The sequence below is a fragment of the Anser brachyrhynchus genome, assembly GCF_964034855.1.
Source record: "Anser brachyrhynchus genome assembly, chromosome: 15".
Classification (NCBI taxonomy): Eukaryota; Metazoa; Chordata; class Aves; order Anseriformes; family Anatidae; genus Anser; species Anser brachyrhynchus.
This window is the reverse complement of record NC_137733.1, coordinates 3,148,339-3,166,846: the sequence shown is the minus strand read 5'-3', so window position 1 is coordinate 3,166,846 and position 18,508 is coordinate 3,148,339. Positions and strand designations below refer to the sequence as shown.

The 18,508-nt window shown below is 35.3% G+C and overlaps 1 protein-coding gene across 17 annotated transcripts in view; it reads right to left on the bottom strand.

Annotated features, from left to right (window-relative positions):
• RBFOX1 (RNA binding fox-1 homolog 1) overlaps positions 1–18,508 on the bottom strand; it is an 868,680-nt gene that overhangs the window by 197,735 nt on the left and 652,437 nt on the right. The window contains exon 1 of one of the 17 annotated variants that reach the window (XM_080557055.1): positions 113–11,489. The exons of the other annotated variants lie outside the window; for them this stretch is intronic. Within the exon in view, the coding sequence (XP_080413181.1) occupies positions 113–115 (3 nt within the window). The 5' untranslated portion in view covers positions 116–11,489. Of the gene's footprint in view, positions 1–112; positions 11,490–18,508 lie in introns of those variants that run through there. 17 annotated transcript variants of the gene reach the window in all.

The window sequence follows — 18,508 nt, the reverse complement described above, 5'->3', positions numbered from 1 at the left end:
AGGTGCTTTCCAAATCCACAAACTTGGAACATTCAAACTTATATGCAAAGCAAATTAAACATATCTTTTGACAACTCAGACATCATGGTTATTTGTTACTTTTATTACTTACCATGCTATCGTTTCCCACAATGAACAGACGGCTGAGATAAAACAATTCTGCTTTGCATCAACACACAGGCTTTTCTTGCTGTTTAACAGAAATCTAACTCTATTTCCTGAATGCTGAGACAGAAATTAAGGTGGAGGAGTCACAGATCTTATGTCCATTCCAACTTCAATGCACTGCTAAATAATGCTTCCCGTTAACAGAAAAGGCCTTTCAATTCAACACAAAGCTGATCCTGGAAAAAGTAGTTATGTTGCAATATATATAAGGCATGTAATAATATGTAATAAAGGCATGCAATAATATGAATACACTGCTATCCCTCTATGTAACAGACAGCTCTAAACAAAATAGTCACCTTCCTCTCTATAGGTGCAGAAAGAATCAACTTTGATATTTTGATATGATGAAAAAAATAAATAGAAGATTAAAGTACTAACAAGCTGGTATGATTTATTATTATTATTATTAACATACAGAAGAGATGCTTTGGGAGTTCAAACAAGGAAAAGGCAACTCTTACATCTCTGCGTTGGATATGCTTACAAAAATATACATGTCACTTTTAACACTGACGGGTCAAAGTACTAAGCTGCTAGTACAACCTTATATAATGTATTCTGAAAATAACAGAAGACTATGTAGAATAGACTTCTATAAGGTATTTAGAGCATGATTTTTAATGTCTCTGTGAAATAACAGGTAGCACTACTACACAGTTCTGGGGACTTCTATAACAAATCTCCAGGTCCCTTTCATTTCTCTGAAAAGGACAGACCTGTTGACATGATCCTGTTAAGTGTCACCAAAAAAAAAAGTTTATGTGCCCCATTTCCGAAAACGGGGTGCATAAATTACTCAGTCATTAGTATGATCTCTTTTTACTTACTGTTACAGAATTATGGGATATAACTACAATTTCTATATAGACAGGAGGAATATAACTGCTGGCAACAGTTGCTACCAGAGGTCTCCAAAGTGGGGATATGATATCCAGCCTACAGGAACACAAGCATTGGAGAGCTGAAAACAACAGATCCGTGGCTAATAAAAGATGAGCAGATATTGGAACTGCTCAAAACCATTTTAGTTGCAACAAAGAGAAAACATCTAACGTAAAATGCACCATTTCTTCCAATGTATATCAGATGCTCCATATACAGTGGATGTTGATATGAAAGGAAACTGCAGACTATTTAAGAAAAATCAATTTGTAAAACCATGCTAAAAATATATATGTAAAGTAGAGCTACATGTACCCTAGAGTAAGGAGGAAGAAGTCATCAATATCAATATCATGTTCCCTGGCAATCATGCACCATATTTTTCCTGGCAAATAACTTGAGACGTCGATTATTTGACCCCCTAATAAGGGAGCAAAGGGAGCAGTGCACAACAGAAGAGAAAAGCAGGAAGATAACGGAATTATGCACACAACAACTTGAACTGTTGTATTATTATGGAGGGTCATTCTCTGATAGTTTATTGTCTTTTTCTTTGTCTTTGTAAAAATTAAGCCTGAACTACTAATAGCTCTTTGATTAGACTGTTAAGACTTCAAGTGCACTACTTAAATGCTTCTACTCTAACTTAGAGACCTCCTGAGACAGATACGTGTTCTGTGCATTTAGTAATGTACACTGGTTTTATCCTCCACTAACTTGAGTTTCACAACGTTAGAAATACACCTGATAAAACAACATATTGAATGATCAAGGAGCAGAATTCTGCCATTATTATGTTTTTGAAGTGGATACTGTTTTTATATTTTATCAGAACAATGAGACAGCTGGTGGAGCAAATGCAAGCTACTGCATATACTGTCACAGTAATGGAATAAGTTATATTAAGCTTCAGACACACCACCTGACTGACAGTGAGTCCAGAAAAGAGGTGGTCTCAGTGGATTGTGGAAACACCCACAGGAGATTGTATTAGAGCCCCAGTAGGGTGTATTAGGAATACTTGAAATGGATTTTTGGAGATCACAATGGCTCTCAGAGGCCAAGAGTCTCTTCTCTAATGCATTGGGTAGATCCAATACAGGTTCAAGAAGCATTTGGACAACGCTTTCATACACATGGTCTGATTTTTTGGGTGGTCCTCTGGGGATCCAGGAGTTGGACTCTACGATCCTTGTGGGTCCCTTCCAACACAGATAACCCATGATTCTATTTTTTTTCCTCAACTGTACATCCTCACATTGTCCATTTGTGGTATGTATAAAAAGTAGAGGTTTTTTTTTTGTTTTTTTTTTTTTTGTTTTTTTTTTTTTTTGGCATGAAGATCTAGTGTTAAAGCACTCAGAAACAAAAAATTAAGAATATGACTGCTCATTTACTTGGAATATCTTTCACTGGGCACATGTTACACCAGTTCTCCAAAGACTATTGGCTCAGTTGGCAGACCAAATTTATTTTGGTTTAGACCAACACATTTCTCACGTGCCTGTATCCAGGCACAAGAAACTTTCATTCAGCCTATCACAGAAGAAAAATTCTTTACATCAGCCTTACAGTCGTATAGTTGAATGCCAGAATTACATCCCCAAAGCCCTGCTATCTTCAGGGAACTTTCAAAGGACGGGGTTGAAGAACAATTTTTGCCTATAGCTTTCACACTGCCAAATCTCTCAAATTTCCCACAACCTAAACGGTAACCAAAAAAGTCTCTCAGGAAAGAAACAAAACCAATGCACAAGGAAGCAAAATAAATACACTTACCTTCTACTGTTCTATGTAAAGAAGTATATAAAAAGTCTTATTAGAACTACTGAAACCAAGTAATTTTTTCAAAGTATTCAAGAAAAAGGCAACAAGCATTTACAGATATGATTATCTTCCATTTAGACACCCTGCTAAAATCTGATGTTTTCTATCATCATAAAGAAATAGATTCATTGCTGATGGGAAATTCAAACCTTGATGTCTCTGTAAACAAAATTGTTAGGATAGCCATGCTAACTGTATAAACTTTTCTGTTTTCTTAGGCTGGCTCTTCACAAAGTAATCCCTCTTTAACAATGCCTTGTGCTTAGGACTTTTTAATGAAGTAATATTCTAAATAGTAAATATGTGTTTCCCTCTCTCTCTTCAACACCGAACAACAAACATAGTATGTCAGAGAAGGGGTAAAAATGGACTGTCAGACAAAAAAGGTTTACTTTTACATACAGGGAAATTCAAAATTCATAAAAGAACTCAGATGCTTTTAAGGAAAGACCTCAGAAAGGAGCAAAAGGGATGAAGTTGACATGGAGAAGCAATTACACTTTTTAAAAGAAAAAAACTCCCAGATGTCATATGGATATTACATTTTATACTTTACATCAGTATCTATCTGCAGAAGATGAAGGTAAAATCTTTGCAAAAAGCATATTATCTCTTACCTACTTATTATTCAGTCTTTGCCCCTGAAATATCTGATAGTAGTCAATTTTGAAGAAGAATGCTTGACCAGAAGAACAAAAGACACTCTAAAATACAAGCAATGGGGTTGCTACAATTTTACTTTAAATAGCTAAATCCCAACAAAAATTTGATAAATTAACATTTCTATGGTTGTTAAACTATACTATAATATTCAAGCAAGAAAAATATCCTTGAAACTTTCTAGAAATTTCAATATTCTCATATAAACAGAATAATGTTTTGCAATAACTATCAGAATAACTTCTGCCTTACATTGTCAATGTTGCTTTCTTATTTGGGGTTTTGTTTCTCTTTTTACATATATCCACTTCCACAAGCAAACCACAGATAATTTCAGGAAGAATAAAGTATTGAATAGTGTATCCAATTATGTATCCCAGCTTATTTAAAGAAAAAAAAGAAGTAAATGTAGTGCTAGAATTCTCAGACATTCTAACAAAGCTAGAATCAATTCTCCAGTAAATAACTTACATGCTAACAGCTAGCCATTGTCCAAAACCATCATCTTTGCCATTTAAGTTAGAAAGGACTTAGAATGTCCTGTGCAGGACATGTAATGTTCCAAACACAGTTCTGAGCTGTCCTGATTTGCATTTATACTAGCACAGTATGTATTTTTAAATAGGTTTTAAATATACTAACAGGGTATATAAAAATGTACCAGAAACCACAGAATTACCCATGAACTTCTTCCTCTTCTTCCCTTTATTTAATAATGCCATAGTTCAGTGATAATATTGTAGAGCAGATACTGTTTCTGAAAGATGGCTCCCGTCATCCAGTTTCTAACTGCCCACACCAACCACTGCACTGCGCACTCGCAGGTACCAGCCCTGTGAATGCATATAGGTGAACAAGACTGGGAAACTGACTTAGCTTAAATTAACCCAAAAGCAAACAGGCTAGCTTCACCCAGATGATTTTCAGGATTTGGTTCAATGAACACCTATCAGGTACAAGGAAGGGTGGGGCTTCCTTAGTCATTTGCGGTGACATCTTTTTTCTCCTTACAGGTGAATGAGGTATGGGCTCTGATTTTCCCACTCTCCCCAGAAAGCAGCTATGCAAGAGACTAATTGCGCATACAAAAGAAGATTCAGTTGGCCTTTTGCAGAGCTCTTTCTACTACAGGACAAAAAAAAAAAAGAAAAAAACAGTGCTAGAGATGCTTTGGTTTGCTGTAACTTCAGATGTGCTGAAAAGAATAGTAATTCTCTAGAATTTGATTATAAATATATTCCAGTATTACTGAAAATACAAGCCATGGTTAGTCAGTCATATCATTTTTGGATTCATTGAAACCTTCCCTCCCTCCCCATCCCCAAAATTGCAATAACATGAATGCCACAGACCTGATTTTGCTGAGGTACAGCCTGGGGCCCAATGACAGAACTGCCCATTGCACTGGGATTTGTAAAAGCCTTTCATCAGAAATGAGACCCTTAGAAGACCTGACACCCAAGTCCAATCAGGTACGCTAAAGTCTGACCATTAAAGAAGAAGATGCACAAACAAAGGTCACTGATTGTCCTAATCTGTATTAATTGTGGTACTTCAGCATGAAACAATTCAATTTCACCCTTAGAGACCAAACTAAGTTTTCTCATGGGGAAATTACCAAAGCAGGCTTTCCCCCCTCTTACCGGTTTCCACATTTTTATCCTAAAACCACGGACGAGGCAAATAAAACATCCCAATGCTATTTAAACAGTCACTGTAAAGCAAGGAGCTGCACTTTGAAGGAACTATAACATTGATGTGCTAACAGATGATTCACTGACATATATGGAAAAGAAACTACACGTCAATACCATATATCTCAGGAATTTCGAGTGCCTGCAACCATAAATAGAGCTGTGCTTCAGTTGTGATTTCCTCTGGTTCTGGACATGTTCTAGGGCAGGTTCGATCTGAAACACGCTCTGTGGTCTTTGTCTTTTTGTACTCGATGCACCCGGGTATCCTTTCTAGTGATTGCAGGAGAGGAGACTGCCTGCCCATAGCTTTCATCCTGACACAGCCTGAGGACATGGACAGGTTACCTGGAACTGGAAGTCACTCTGATGTGCCTCCACCTAAACTTGTGATCCCACAGCATGCCTCAGGAGAAATGTTGTACTTCATTACACCAGGTAGGGCTTGAAATATAGAAGTTTACCTTTTAGATAAATACTATCTTTAAGTTTTAAAGCCCTAAAATAATGTTTTGTTCTATCACAATTAATAGCTCATTAGATTAAATATATATATATATATATTGCCATTATAACTCCGGAAATTTAAAATTTCAACTGTTTCAACAGAATTTCAGGAAGTCAAAGAACCTCCTTTTCTTATGAAAATGGCACAGAAAAAAAAAAGGAACTGAAAACTGTTGTTCAGTGTCCTTTAAGAGATTAATTGGTCATATTTCACTTATTAATAAGTACACTAATTACAAAAATAAACAAAGCAGACTTCAAAGGCGTGGCTATTAAGCAGTGTTATGGCTGTGGAAGAGAGATGGCCTGACAGGCAGTAGCTTAGAGCAACATATGAAGAGGCTATATACATCTCTACGGTTCTGTATTTAGTACCTTTAAAAAAATGAAAAAAAATCAGAAATAGTTCTGAAAGGCATTTTTGTGCTTATGGCTTAACGATACCAGAAGCTCAGCAGCTTCTATATTGTATAATTTATCTCATTTTTAAAGTTTAAAATTTGCCAAATAGAAAAGGGAACACAAACTAACATACATCAGAACATAGTTTTTCATCTGACTTCCATTTCCCTGATGAGAAGACAAGTGTTATTACTTGGCTTGCTTATGGAAACGTATGGGGTACATTTTGCATGCATATTCATATTAAAAATGATAGCACAATACAGACAAAATGTAAATACTGAATGATAACAGAGTTCCTCTTCATCAAAAGCCTCCTGCAAAGTGGGATCCATAACAGAATTCAGTTACAGCTTGGATTTCTTCATGATCAGGCCAATGCTTCCAAGGATTTGACACAAGAATTTTTGGCTTGAGCACCTTCTATCAGGGATGTGTTTTTTTTTTTCCTATATAGCTGGCAGCTTCATACAAGAACACAGCAGTATGGGAAATGAAAAACAAAGAACAGTGATTTTGGAGTGACCTACTGTTACTGTTCTATCCACTTTTGCCAGGCAAGTGAAAAGAGACATAAGCACGCCAATGGAATTTGTTCGTACTTTGCACTTCTCTGAAATAAACAAAAGCATTGAAAATATCATTCTGACACAGAGCTAAGCCATCTTGGTTGTTTTTAAGAGAAGATGTGTGCTTGAAGATGTACCTACAAAATCCATGATACACTTCTAACAAATTCCAGAACCTATGACACTGTGCCTACGTTTTATGACATCAGTATATCAAGATGCATTTATCTAGCTAAAAGTGTCTACTATGAATAAACCAATCTCCCAACAATCTAAAAGCAGAAAATTTTGTGCAATTTTGTTTGTTCTTGTCCTACAGGATCAAATCAGACAGGCAACTGTGATTGCAGGTGACCATTCTGATGTTTCTGTCACTCTCACCAGGATGAACAGACTAAGTCAGAGCCAACACTTAGCTACTACGTGTTTTCCTACATTTTTAGCACTCTACTTCAATTTGCTAATGCATGTTAAGATATAACCTGCTCACATTATATCCTGTAAAATACATAAGTAAAAAACAAACAAAAAACAATTTATCATCAACAAAATTAACCCCAACAATGAAAGGCGATAAAGAAATTGTAAGGATAAACAGAGATTGTTAGATAAACCTTGAAATAACTACAGATGCCACCTCTTTTGTACCTTACTCCTCAATCAATCTCCTGAACTAAGGAGATGTGCTTGTTAGCTGCCACCTCTGTGTTTCTGCACTTGAACTAGCAATTGTAACTTGATGGTAACCTTATTTACAGTGCCTGTAACACAAATGTAGCTTTAACACCTACCTCACTGGTAGGCTCCATAAAGTCAAGAAATTGCAGTTGAAACACTATGCAATATATATGCATTGTACTTGATGCATGCTGTGAATCCTAGAAAAGGACACTTAATTCACTGACAGCAAAAAACAAACCCAAGTCAACTTGCTATTGGACATTTTGAGACTGTATGTCACTAAAGAGGTCTTTTTAATCCATTATTATAGTTTCTTTAAAACTAATGAATTACAAAATTGAGGAATTCTGGCAATAAAGAACACAATGCTAAGTATTTTAAATATTTAAAATAAAATTCATAAATGCTAAGGAATGTAGACTTCAGGGTGAATATTCTGCATCATACCAATAAAATACGTGCCAACTAATACTTGATATGTATTACAGGTGCGTCAAAAAAAAATACACATTTTATGAATTTTTTACTCAGGCACATCTTATTCTTCATTGTCATTGATACGTGGAAAAGTTACTTTCCTTATCACCTTCTCATTGATGCTGTTCTCATTTGTAAACATATTGTATCATCACCTCTGAAGTACTACATCAGTTACCTGTCGCCAGGATTGCAATTTAAATAATGCAAAGAGAAATTAGGGTCTACTTGCTTATTGATGCAGAGTGAAAATTGTCAGGAATGTTAGTTAGGGTTACATGCACACAATGATAAAGATGAGATCTGTTTGTTTCATTATTTTGCTTTCATCTTTCAGTATTCTGTTTCACACTGTTTTCTATTTTTAAAAATTCTCATTGCAATGTTTTAATAGGAACACCAAACAACATTAAAATAGCACTAGAAGCTGAACACTGTTATTAGATAAAACCGGCTCTAATGCATTAGGAGGTGTTGAGTTAATAGGAAAACAGCTTTGATTCACTAGCCCCTGTCTAACACGCTACTACAACAGAAGTAAAAAGGCAGTAGGCAACTCCCCTCTAATCACCTCCTGTTAGCTGCAACTATAGGCAAATTGCTAGTGAGGATTAAGTGGGGAGACTATCACAGGATCAGTGTCAAGCAGAAAAAAGACTCAATTTGTGAGCAATCATGACTCCCTAATCACTTCCCTAAGAGCTTTAGGAATTACTAACAGTAGTCTTTAGAACTGTGGACACATCATAAATACCGACCTATAGAAACAAGGAAGCTCTTTTTATCACGAGATGTGATTGTGATAGATGGATAGAACAGTTAAGTACATAAATAATAAAGCAATTGAAGGCTGAAAAATAATAAATAATTCATGCTCACAAATGCTGTACATTCTTGAGATTACCAAGATTTAGATACATGTGTCTCAACACTGAATTCAAACTGAGATAAGCTAAGACTTGCATGGTTTGGAGGCAGACTTACAGACAAATCTGTCACCGTTACAATATGGTGAAAGTGCCCATACTACAGCAATACTGTTCCACATGAGCGCTGTGAGAGATCCTACCAAATACATATTTTCAAGCAGTTGTTACAGATTAATTTCCTGTCAATTACTTTATTTCCAGTTATTTTTATAGATAGATTTTCTTCTAGAAAGCTCAAAAGTCATAACAGTATCTTTAAGTGTTCTGTTTCATTTTAAAAAATAGTTTAAAATACTAACAAAAGGAAAAATGCAAATATAGAAAAAAATCTTACCGACACTGATATTGGCTTCAAGTTTTTATGTATTGTAACACTACATTAGATTACAAAATTCAATAAAGACTACATGCACTAGCTTCATAACGCCTGACAAATCTATAATTGCTGTGGTGAAAATTCAACATGCTCAATAAATGATACCAGTTTAGCATTTTAGAGATCACAAAGTTTTATTCTTCCTTTGTAGTCTGAGTTTGCAAGACCATTGGCTCAACTGCTCAATCAAAAAATTACATTTCCCTCTATTCTTTAACATGACCTAATTTTCTGGTATCAAAAGGAACAAAATTAATATTCAGCCATTCTTAAAAAAAAAAAAAAAAGACCATTTTAGCATAAGGCATTTTTCAAAGCTACTATTACAGTAGCTAATTGTCAAAATAAGGCATTAGTTGACACATACATGTCAGGCTATTACTCAGCAACAACAGATGAAAAGATAAAATATCACATACAAGTATCCGAGTGGGACTGGACTCAAAATATTTGTTTTCATGTTTAAATATTTCAGCATTATATGGGAGTAATTCTGTTATAAAATCAAAAGTAGAACATATATTTAAAAATAAAAGGCATTATCACCAATAGTGGTTTAAGAATAATAAGCCACAACAGTTTCAATGTTTTTAATTCACTAAATATCACAGTGTTCGTGCATATCAAAACTTGGGATCACTAACATTAATGGAATAAAAAACAATTAAGGCCCAGTAATCAATGACAATTTCTTCTACTACCGTACTGATAACTTACAGGTTTTAACAATAAATAGCCAAAATAAAAAGCACTGCTCACAGGTTTTCCATGCATCTCAAACTTGAGCTGAAAACCGTATTTTTGTAACAACGTTGTAAACTGCCCTCCAGGAACTAAATAGGTTCTTCCACGGTAAGGTAAGAATTCCCAATAGGCAGCCATCAAAAATTAAGAATGATGATGTGTGTGCCACTTAAGACCTCATATGGAATACTAAACGTAATAAAATACATTGAATTCTGACACAGCATTATATTAGCTTGTTTACAGTATATATTTTTAAAGAGTGACATGAAAAAGTGCATAAAATTTATAAAATATTCCCTTTCAGCTAAAAGCTTGAAGACGTATGTTCAGAATGCCTGCATGTACACTGCTTTTGTTATTAGGTAGGAAATCTTTTGTCTCTCTTGTAACAATGCTTTTAAATCACGAGAGAAAAATAAGAAAACAAATTCAGGAAAAAAAAAAGAAAATCAATTCTTATATGTATATTATAAAAATACCCAAAAGCTATACTGTATTCCTTGTTTTCTCATCACTTGACAAGTACAGCACAAATTAGAAAAAAAGTAGATCACCCCATCCTGTCTCCACTAAAAAGACATAAATCCAGCTTTCTTGTTGCATTACCTTGTCTGCTCCTTTCACAGAAGTACCAATTGTATGTATACATACACATGTAAATGTATAGTTATATTTATGAAAATTACTTGGTACTAATTAACCACTTAATTAAGAAGTATATATATGCTGCAATATGTTTCAAGACAGGAAATTCTTGGGTATCTCATTGTATTATACTGTGAATTAACAACAGCAAATTTCTTAATCCTGCCATGTTAATTTGAAATAAAAAAAAAAAAAAGCATTGCACAGTATTATAACATGCTACCTTCACAAAACCAATCAAATCTAGACCTCTGAAATCCAAATGGAACTCCCACATCCCATATTTCCTTTATATAGACTGGACACATGACCTGGTCAGCGAATCAAAAGCGAGAACCACAAGGTATCACATGCACGTGTAAACATCATTAGCTCCCATTGCATCAAATTTCGGCTCCAATGTCCTCAGCTGGCATGAAACTCCCCCACTAAAAATACTACTGATCTATTAATGGTAGTTTTATCATATTTATTCCATGAAAATCGTAAAACTTAATGATATACTTGTGATTGCAATACAAAAACTGTTTACAGTCTAATGAGTCTTGTAAAAGCCTTGTGTAAGGAAAAAGGAAAAAAACACGAGCATCACCAAAAAAAAAGAAAAATTATCTATCATTAACTCCCATTTCCGATCAATTTGCACCCTCTCTATGCAATCAAGGGCCAATTTTAATCAGTTTGAATAATAAGAAACAATGTTTATCTGCCCATGCAGTGCAGTACCCTCTAGAACTAGCAGACAGACATTTTTTGCCTCCTAGGTCAGCATTAGCTATAGTTTTAGCAGTTGTAGCTAAAGGCAACTATACTTGTAATCAAGCGTCACAGGGATGTTTTTGCTTTCTCTCCTTTTTTATTTTTATTCTTTTTTTTTTTTTCTTGTTGCTGCTTCCTGGCTCTGGCTGAATCCCCTGTTTTAATATACAAACTCACCCCACTGTGAAGTAAGCCCTTGCAGGGTTGGATAGCCACGAGAATGTTAGTGGCTAGTGGTTAGCTCCATGGGGAAAAAAAAAAAAAAAAAGAGGAAAAAAAGAAATAGAAAAGCTTTTTTAAAAAAGGCAAAGCATCAGGGGTATGCGTAAGAGAAGGGAAAAGGGATGGAAAATTAATAATCCAACAGGCAGGCTCCCTCAGTGTTATTAATCATGCTGCTTCTCACAAGCTAGAGAGCTGAGATTTGCACATGGGAGGGGAGGGGAATGTACACTATTGGCCAACGAGCTCATTCCTATACATCTCAGCCAATCCTTTTTTTTTTTTTCACCTCCCCTCTTTCCTCCACCCTCCTCCCCCCCCCCCCCCCAAACCCTCGCCTTAAGGTACAAATATATCTGAGAAGCAGTTACAAAACCCTCGAAGATGAAAAATCATGCTCCCAGGCTAGGCAATGCTTGGTCCAGTTAATGCACTATAAACTTTATTTGAGCTGACTTCTCATTTGATCCCCTTGTGACAGGGTCAGTGAACGGCAAGCAATTCCATCCCAAATCATGCCATAATCGAATTGCTGCCTATTTCCCGAACCTATAATGAAAAAGGCAACCGAAATAATGCAGGTAATGTTGGCAGCCTCCCCTTGCTGTCGTACATTATTACTGCTGATTGCTTGCCTCCATTTCCCCTGTACTCTAACAATGAATATATTTCACAGCTCACTTGCTTTACTGTGTGGGTGGTATGGCATAGACACCTACATGATATGAAAGAAAATCTAAAACAATAGGGTTTTGTTTCTGTGCACAGCACCTAACAGGCTGCTGGTAGGAAAGGCAATTTTGTCAAACTGCTACAGGAAAAAAACAGAAGACTAGTGAGGCTTAAACAAGACTTTGGGCAAAACCACTACCAACTCTTTATCTATTTAACCCCAGCTTCACCTGATCATCTACAGAATAATTCAAGCAGTTATTGGCAGTCCTCAAATAAATTAAATTACACAGCTGTTTCTAAAAGATTATTTTAAAGTCAAGGTTTCCTAGAAAAAAAAATATACAAGAAAACACAACACTTTTCGATAGAAAGTATTTCATTACCAATGTACACATCCTGCAAAATACATATATTAACAGCCTGAAACATATGCTGAGAACTAGCTCCATTAGAAACAGGAGAATCTCTACCAATTCACTGATTTATTACAACTACTGAAGCAAAATATGCAACTCCTGTTCTCACTTCTACCCACCCTGTAATGTGAACAGGGCATGTGCCAGAGGAAGAACTGCACGGTTCAGATTACAGCCAGTCTGCTTACTGCTCCTGTCCACTAGCAGCCTAGAGCATAACTGCTTCTTGAAAATACAACATAGAACTGTGTAAAGCAGGTAATAATCACGAGGTAATTACATTTTCAAATGACATAAATTAACTGCAATTGTGAGGAATATTCCCTTTGATCTGCTTGATGGCATAAACCTGACCGTTTATATAACCCTTTACTTTGAATCTTACTTTAGAAGAGTTTGAAGCATGAAGCACAGCAAGAGAAGTCTTATGTAATGAACAAAAACTATATTTAATAAGGACAAAGCAATATTCAAGTGCATTTACCTTAAAAAATGCCTGCAATGAAAGCCAATGTGTGTAACTGAGCTACATCAGCATCCTATGCAAAACCCCAAAAGCTGACAGCTTTGAACTTTTGTAAAAGGCTAGGTTCAAACCCAAACTGCCAGCTAATCCATCACTGATACCAGGGCAAAGCATAAACCAGTCCAGATGTGAAACTCAGCCTAGCTTTTATTCTGACACATAGAAACATTTCAGTGCAAACACATTAATTTTATCTTAAATCAGCATCAAATGTTTGGATCAAATTACTTATCATACCAACATAAAGAGGAGAAAAAATTAAAAATATCACAGATGGAACACAATGAAAATTCCAACAATATCTGAAATTATATAAAGTAAGTTTCTATTACATTAGCACCTTCGATAATATTTACAAGACTGAACACTATGGTTTACAGCAGTAGACTTAAAAAAGCAGAGATTTCCAAAAGGAAGTGACTTTCAAAACACATATTTTAATTTTATCTGGATTATAATTGTTAATGAAAGATGTTTTCATTAATTGGCCAGTACCCTCATTTCATTACCTCAGACAAGAGAACAGGGACTGTAAGTAGGCATTGTAATTTTAAAGTAATGCAATCCCTCATATGACTAGAATACAATATGAATATTTCACTATCTGAATGACTCTAATTTTTCACTTACTGCTCAGGCAGAACTGATTGCAGACAGCATTTTATTTATTTATTTATTTATTTTTTAGATGCATGGGTTCAAAAGTGCATGCCAACATATGGACATAGAGTAATTCTTTAAAAACTCAGCACTGGAGGCTATGAAGAGCAGATCTTATACAGAAAAAAAGATCAATATAAAGAAAAAATTGTTCTAGATGTAATTGAAGTCATACATTTTTACACGACTTCTGCTATACACCCAATTACTGCTATTTATCAAACAGCAGACAACGTTGAACCTGGCAGCATAAAAAACAAATTTTACTAAGTCAGGGGGAAAGAAAAAAAATCATCAGAAAGGGAAGGAAAAAAGATACAAATAATAAATAATTCAATATTCCTGAGGAAAGCTCTTGCAGAAAAGGCCTGACTGATTCAAACATCAGACGTGAGGCTGACAAGAGATATATCGATTTAGACAATTCTATCATTATTATTCCAGCCTGAGTCCTTCAGAAAAGCTGTTCTTTTTGCCCCTGTTTTTATTGCTGTAACTAACAACCTTTTCTCTTATACCTTCCTCTCTTTGAACTTGAGCTCGTTACAACTTTAATCTCAGTCTGGGCAAAAAAAAAAAAAAAAAAGAAATCCTAGTCTCATTTAGTTGAAATGTAAGCTCGGTTTTCTTAAGACACAACAGTGGAAAATATTTGCTTTATATACATGTGACTTTAGGGCTTCCTTAAATTAGGTCAAGTGCTTCTTGAAGTTTCTAATTATAAGAACAGGCCTTTGACTCAGGATTAAATACAAGCAAGACAGCACTGTTTACCTCCAATTTCACTTTGCTAGACGCATACCCTTTACCAAATTTATTACTGACTGCTTCTCAGTTTACATTATGTATGTAGATATACTATAGCAAAATTAACCTAGTTTTTTAGTTTGTTTTCACTACCTAAACAGGACTATACCACTGTAGATGTTGCCTAAAAAAATCCTTGCGGGTCAATGCAAATCACTAAAATGAAGCCATTTAATTACTGAAAGAAAGCATTCCTCCATTACACATTCTGCGAGCAGAAGTATTTCTTCGCTGTTCGATGTGTTAATTACAAGCAGATAGGATATGCCACAGAAAATTAACAGTCTCGCAAAGACATCAGAGGTAAACACACAAAACAGGAGCTGCTTAAGGGTCAGGAGAGCAAGTCAATTTTGAAGAAAGATAAAAGAACTGTCATGTATATGATTGCCTATGAAAGAGAAGAGGGCAATCCTGCCTTGTTATCATCAGTTAATTAGGCACTACAGTCAGGCATGCATACACTGCAACACATTTGCCATGGTAATCAAATGTATTATTCAGATGTGAAACAAAACAAAAGCAACTGCAATTCCGACAAGGAAGAATACAATCTCCCCACACAAAGGTGCTGAATTAACTTTATACGAGAGTTAAAAGAAAGCTCAGGAATATGTTATATTAACTTGTTCCAACAGCATATCCCTTTAATTCAGACTTAAATTCCACTTCTAAAGCAAATACTCTTTTCCAAACTTGATTCACATGCAATGTGATGACCTTTGCAAGCAACAATGAGGGTAATAAAAAATAGTTGATACTGCAGTGGGATCTTGTTATGTCTTTAATATAAGTATTGCTTGGTGAGACTAATAGCATGCTCTGCCTAGAGTGCATTTATCTCTCTAGTCAAAAAGAAAAAGGAAAATAAAGCAATACAAAACATTTTCCCCATCCTGAGCTATAAGTACAAGAAAAGAAAAAAAATACTATTAACTCATCTGCAAATGATGTGATGACACTGTGATAAGAAGCCTTCTGGTCTCACTAAGGCTTTACACTCTATACTACTCTATACAACCAGCTTTTTTTTTTTTTTTTAATCCTCTGATACAAAATGGATGCTTTTGGTCCTCTTTTTATTAGACTGAACAAAGAATATCCAATATTTTGTTCAGCACCAAAATTAGGATAACAGCCAGGGAATGATAGGAAGCTAATGCTTTCCCATTTCTTAGTATTAAACTTCTACATTACGTAATTCTCAATTCTTCTATGTTTCCTTTACACAAGTAAAGATCAGCAAGAAAAATCCCACTGGACTTCTTCCAATTTAGCTAAACTCTATCTCCCTAAGGTGGTGACTCTTCATATAAATTGCATGCTCCCTGCTATGAATAAGAAAAGGGAGAGCAGGGTAGAACTCCTCATTCAAGTTTATAGAAACGTAACAGAGTTGAGAGAGGGGAATGCCAATTAATTGATGCTGTTCCCTGTCTCACTGAATATGATGGGGAAGGACCTGAGAACAGCAGACACAATGAGACATAACGCACTCTAACATCTGTTCTCCCCATGCGCGTGTGGTCTCGGAATCATCACTGCACGTCATGGCTTCCAGGTCTTCCAGAACAAATGTGGCAAAGGAGCACCTGAAATTGTGGTAATTTCCCCCATCTTTATAATCCCCTACCTCCTCCCTTCTCACAGCGTGGAAGCAAACAACCAAGGATAGGGACTATTCAAACCAGCACAACCACTACTGCCTCTAATCTGTCAAAGTTACAATCTCATAAACCTGGACTAAAAAGCAGACAGTAGGATGTCTTGGGTGCTTTTGCAAGACTAGAATTTATACTTTATACTTTCCATAATAATTTATATTATAGTAATTTATATAATAATTTATATTATATGATCTTATACTATAATAATTTACACTTTCTTGTGCCCGTGTTGCAGAATCCTCTCTGGTTCTTCAGATAAGTTTCAGCTTCCTATACCTGCATGATAACTACAGCTTTCTTGTGTTTTGCCATAAAACCTTCAAAATACATTAAAGAAAAATGTTTTTGTTGGGTGTGCAGGTACTGACCAGCTTCATTGATTAAATTATTCTACAAAGAGCAAGAAAAAGTAATAAAAATACAAAATGATGTGGCAGGGAACTATCTATTATGTTATTATTTTGAAGACAGCTGCCATCAAAAGATATATATCCATAGCATCCAAAATATATCCACAATATTCTCTAAGTTTGACCATCTCAATCAAATACTAAAGGAGAGAACAACAGGATACAGAAGTGTCTATTCTGATCACATTAAACGAACATGGATAACTATGAAAACTTTGTACATCTGCAATCTCAACGTTTTCAACGTCCTGGCATACAGTAACCTGGGAGAAAGAAGTAATATTTGTTTCTTTGGCACGGAGATTTTCTGTTAGTCAGTCTGTCACTTCCCATTTCAGTTAACAAAATGTTGAATGCAGCTCAACCTTGGACAAATATTACAGCTCTGCAGAGTAGAAAATGGGAGGAATTGCTTCAGAGTAAAGATTTAACACAAAAACAGATCTGCAAGAAATTCCTCAAACTTTAGACATACATATGTTGTGGTGAGAAAACATAACATTATATATGCCTCATTTTTCTATTATTGTTTCAGAAATGCCTAGAATTTAATTTTTATCCAAAAAGCATAATATTAAAGAAAATACAAATGAAACAAAACAAAATTAACTTGAGACAATTCAGCTTTCTTGTGTTGAAAACAAATGAGCTTCACTATTTTTCCTTCTAAATCAATGAAAATACTTACTCTGACAACAGATAGAAGACAACTACTAAATTAGTTAAACATTCATCTTGCTAATACAACAAGCATGTTTGCACAATCTAGGAACGTACGTCTTCAGGTCAACACACAAAACATCTGGATAGATGAGTGGTGTGGGTACATATCAAAAAGTTAATATTCTGCAAAATTAACTCAATTTATTCCTCTTTATATTTTACTGTATTTACCACTGTCTGACTTGTTTAGCTGGAATTTAAATTGATAATAAAGTAATTAATTACCCTCTGAGATTCACAGTTCACTGTATTTGTTACCCATTTTGCATCCAAACTGCCTACTGTTTCAGATACTATCACTGAAACCTCTGGGACCTCTGTCAAGGATTAATAACCGCATACTCATCCTAGAAAAGCACATATAGCTATTTGATATGTACAGAGAGAAATGGCTACGTAAGGAAGACCAGTGGCATTCCTGTCACTCTAAAATTGTATAAAATATGTGAAATAAACCAAAAATATTTTGCCTTTCATACTATTCTACCTGGACAAAAATTAAAATAAAATTGAAATAGAAAAGTCTTTCACTTTTTATCCTATAATGCAGCTTTTGCCACACACACAGGCTTCTCAGAGGTTTTTTTTTTGTATCCACCTGAACTTTTTCTGATTTCTGCTGCTACCTGAAAATACCTTACGCTACACAAAAAGTACCGAGAATGTACAATTACCTCATTAACACACATCTGTCTCATAATTTAAACACAAACAGCCTTTTTAATTTGTTTACAATTCAGTTCTTTCACAGCTTTCAACCTCACTTTACTTTGCAGGTTTTGAGATAGGAGCACATCCTGCTCTTCCACTGAGCTACAGAGGCTCTGCCCTTCATGCAGATGCTCCAAACAGCAACAGGATTCCTCCAGTGGGGATCTGACTGTAGGACTGTGCATCACTGCCTGCCTGGGGTTACCTATGTTATCAGATAAAACCAAAATAATGCCTGCCTTTTCTCTGAATATGGAATTATTTGAAAGACAAATGTGAAATATGGAACTTAAGTACATTATTTCTTCTCCCCTAAAGTAATATTTACACCTATTAATTTCAGATGAAGAGGTGACAAGCTTCTT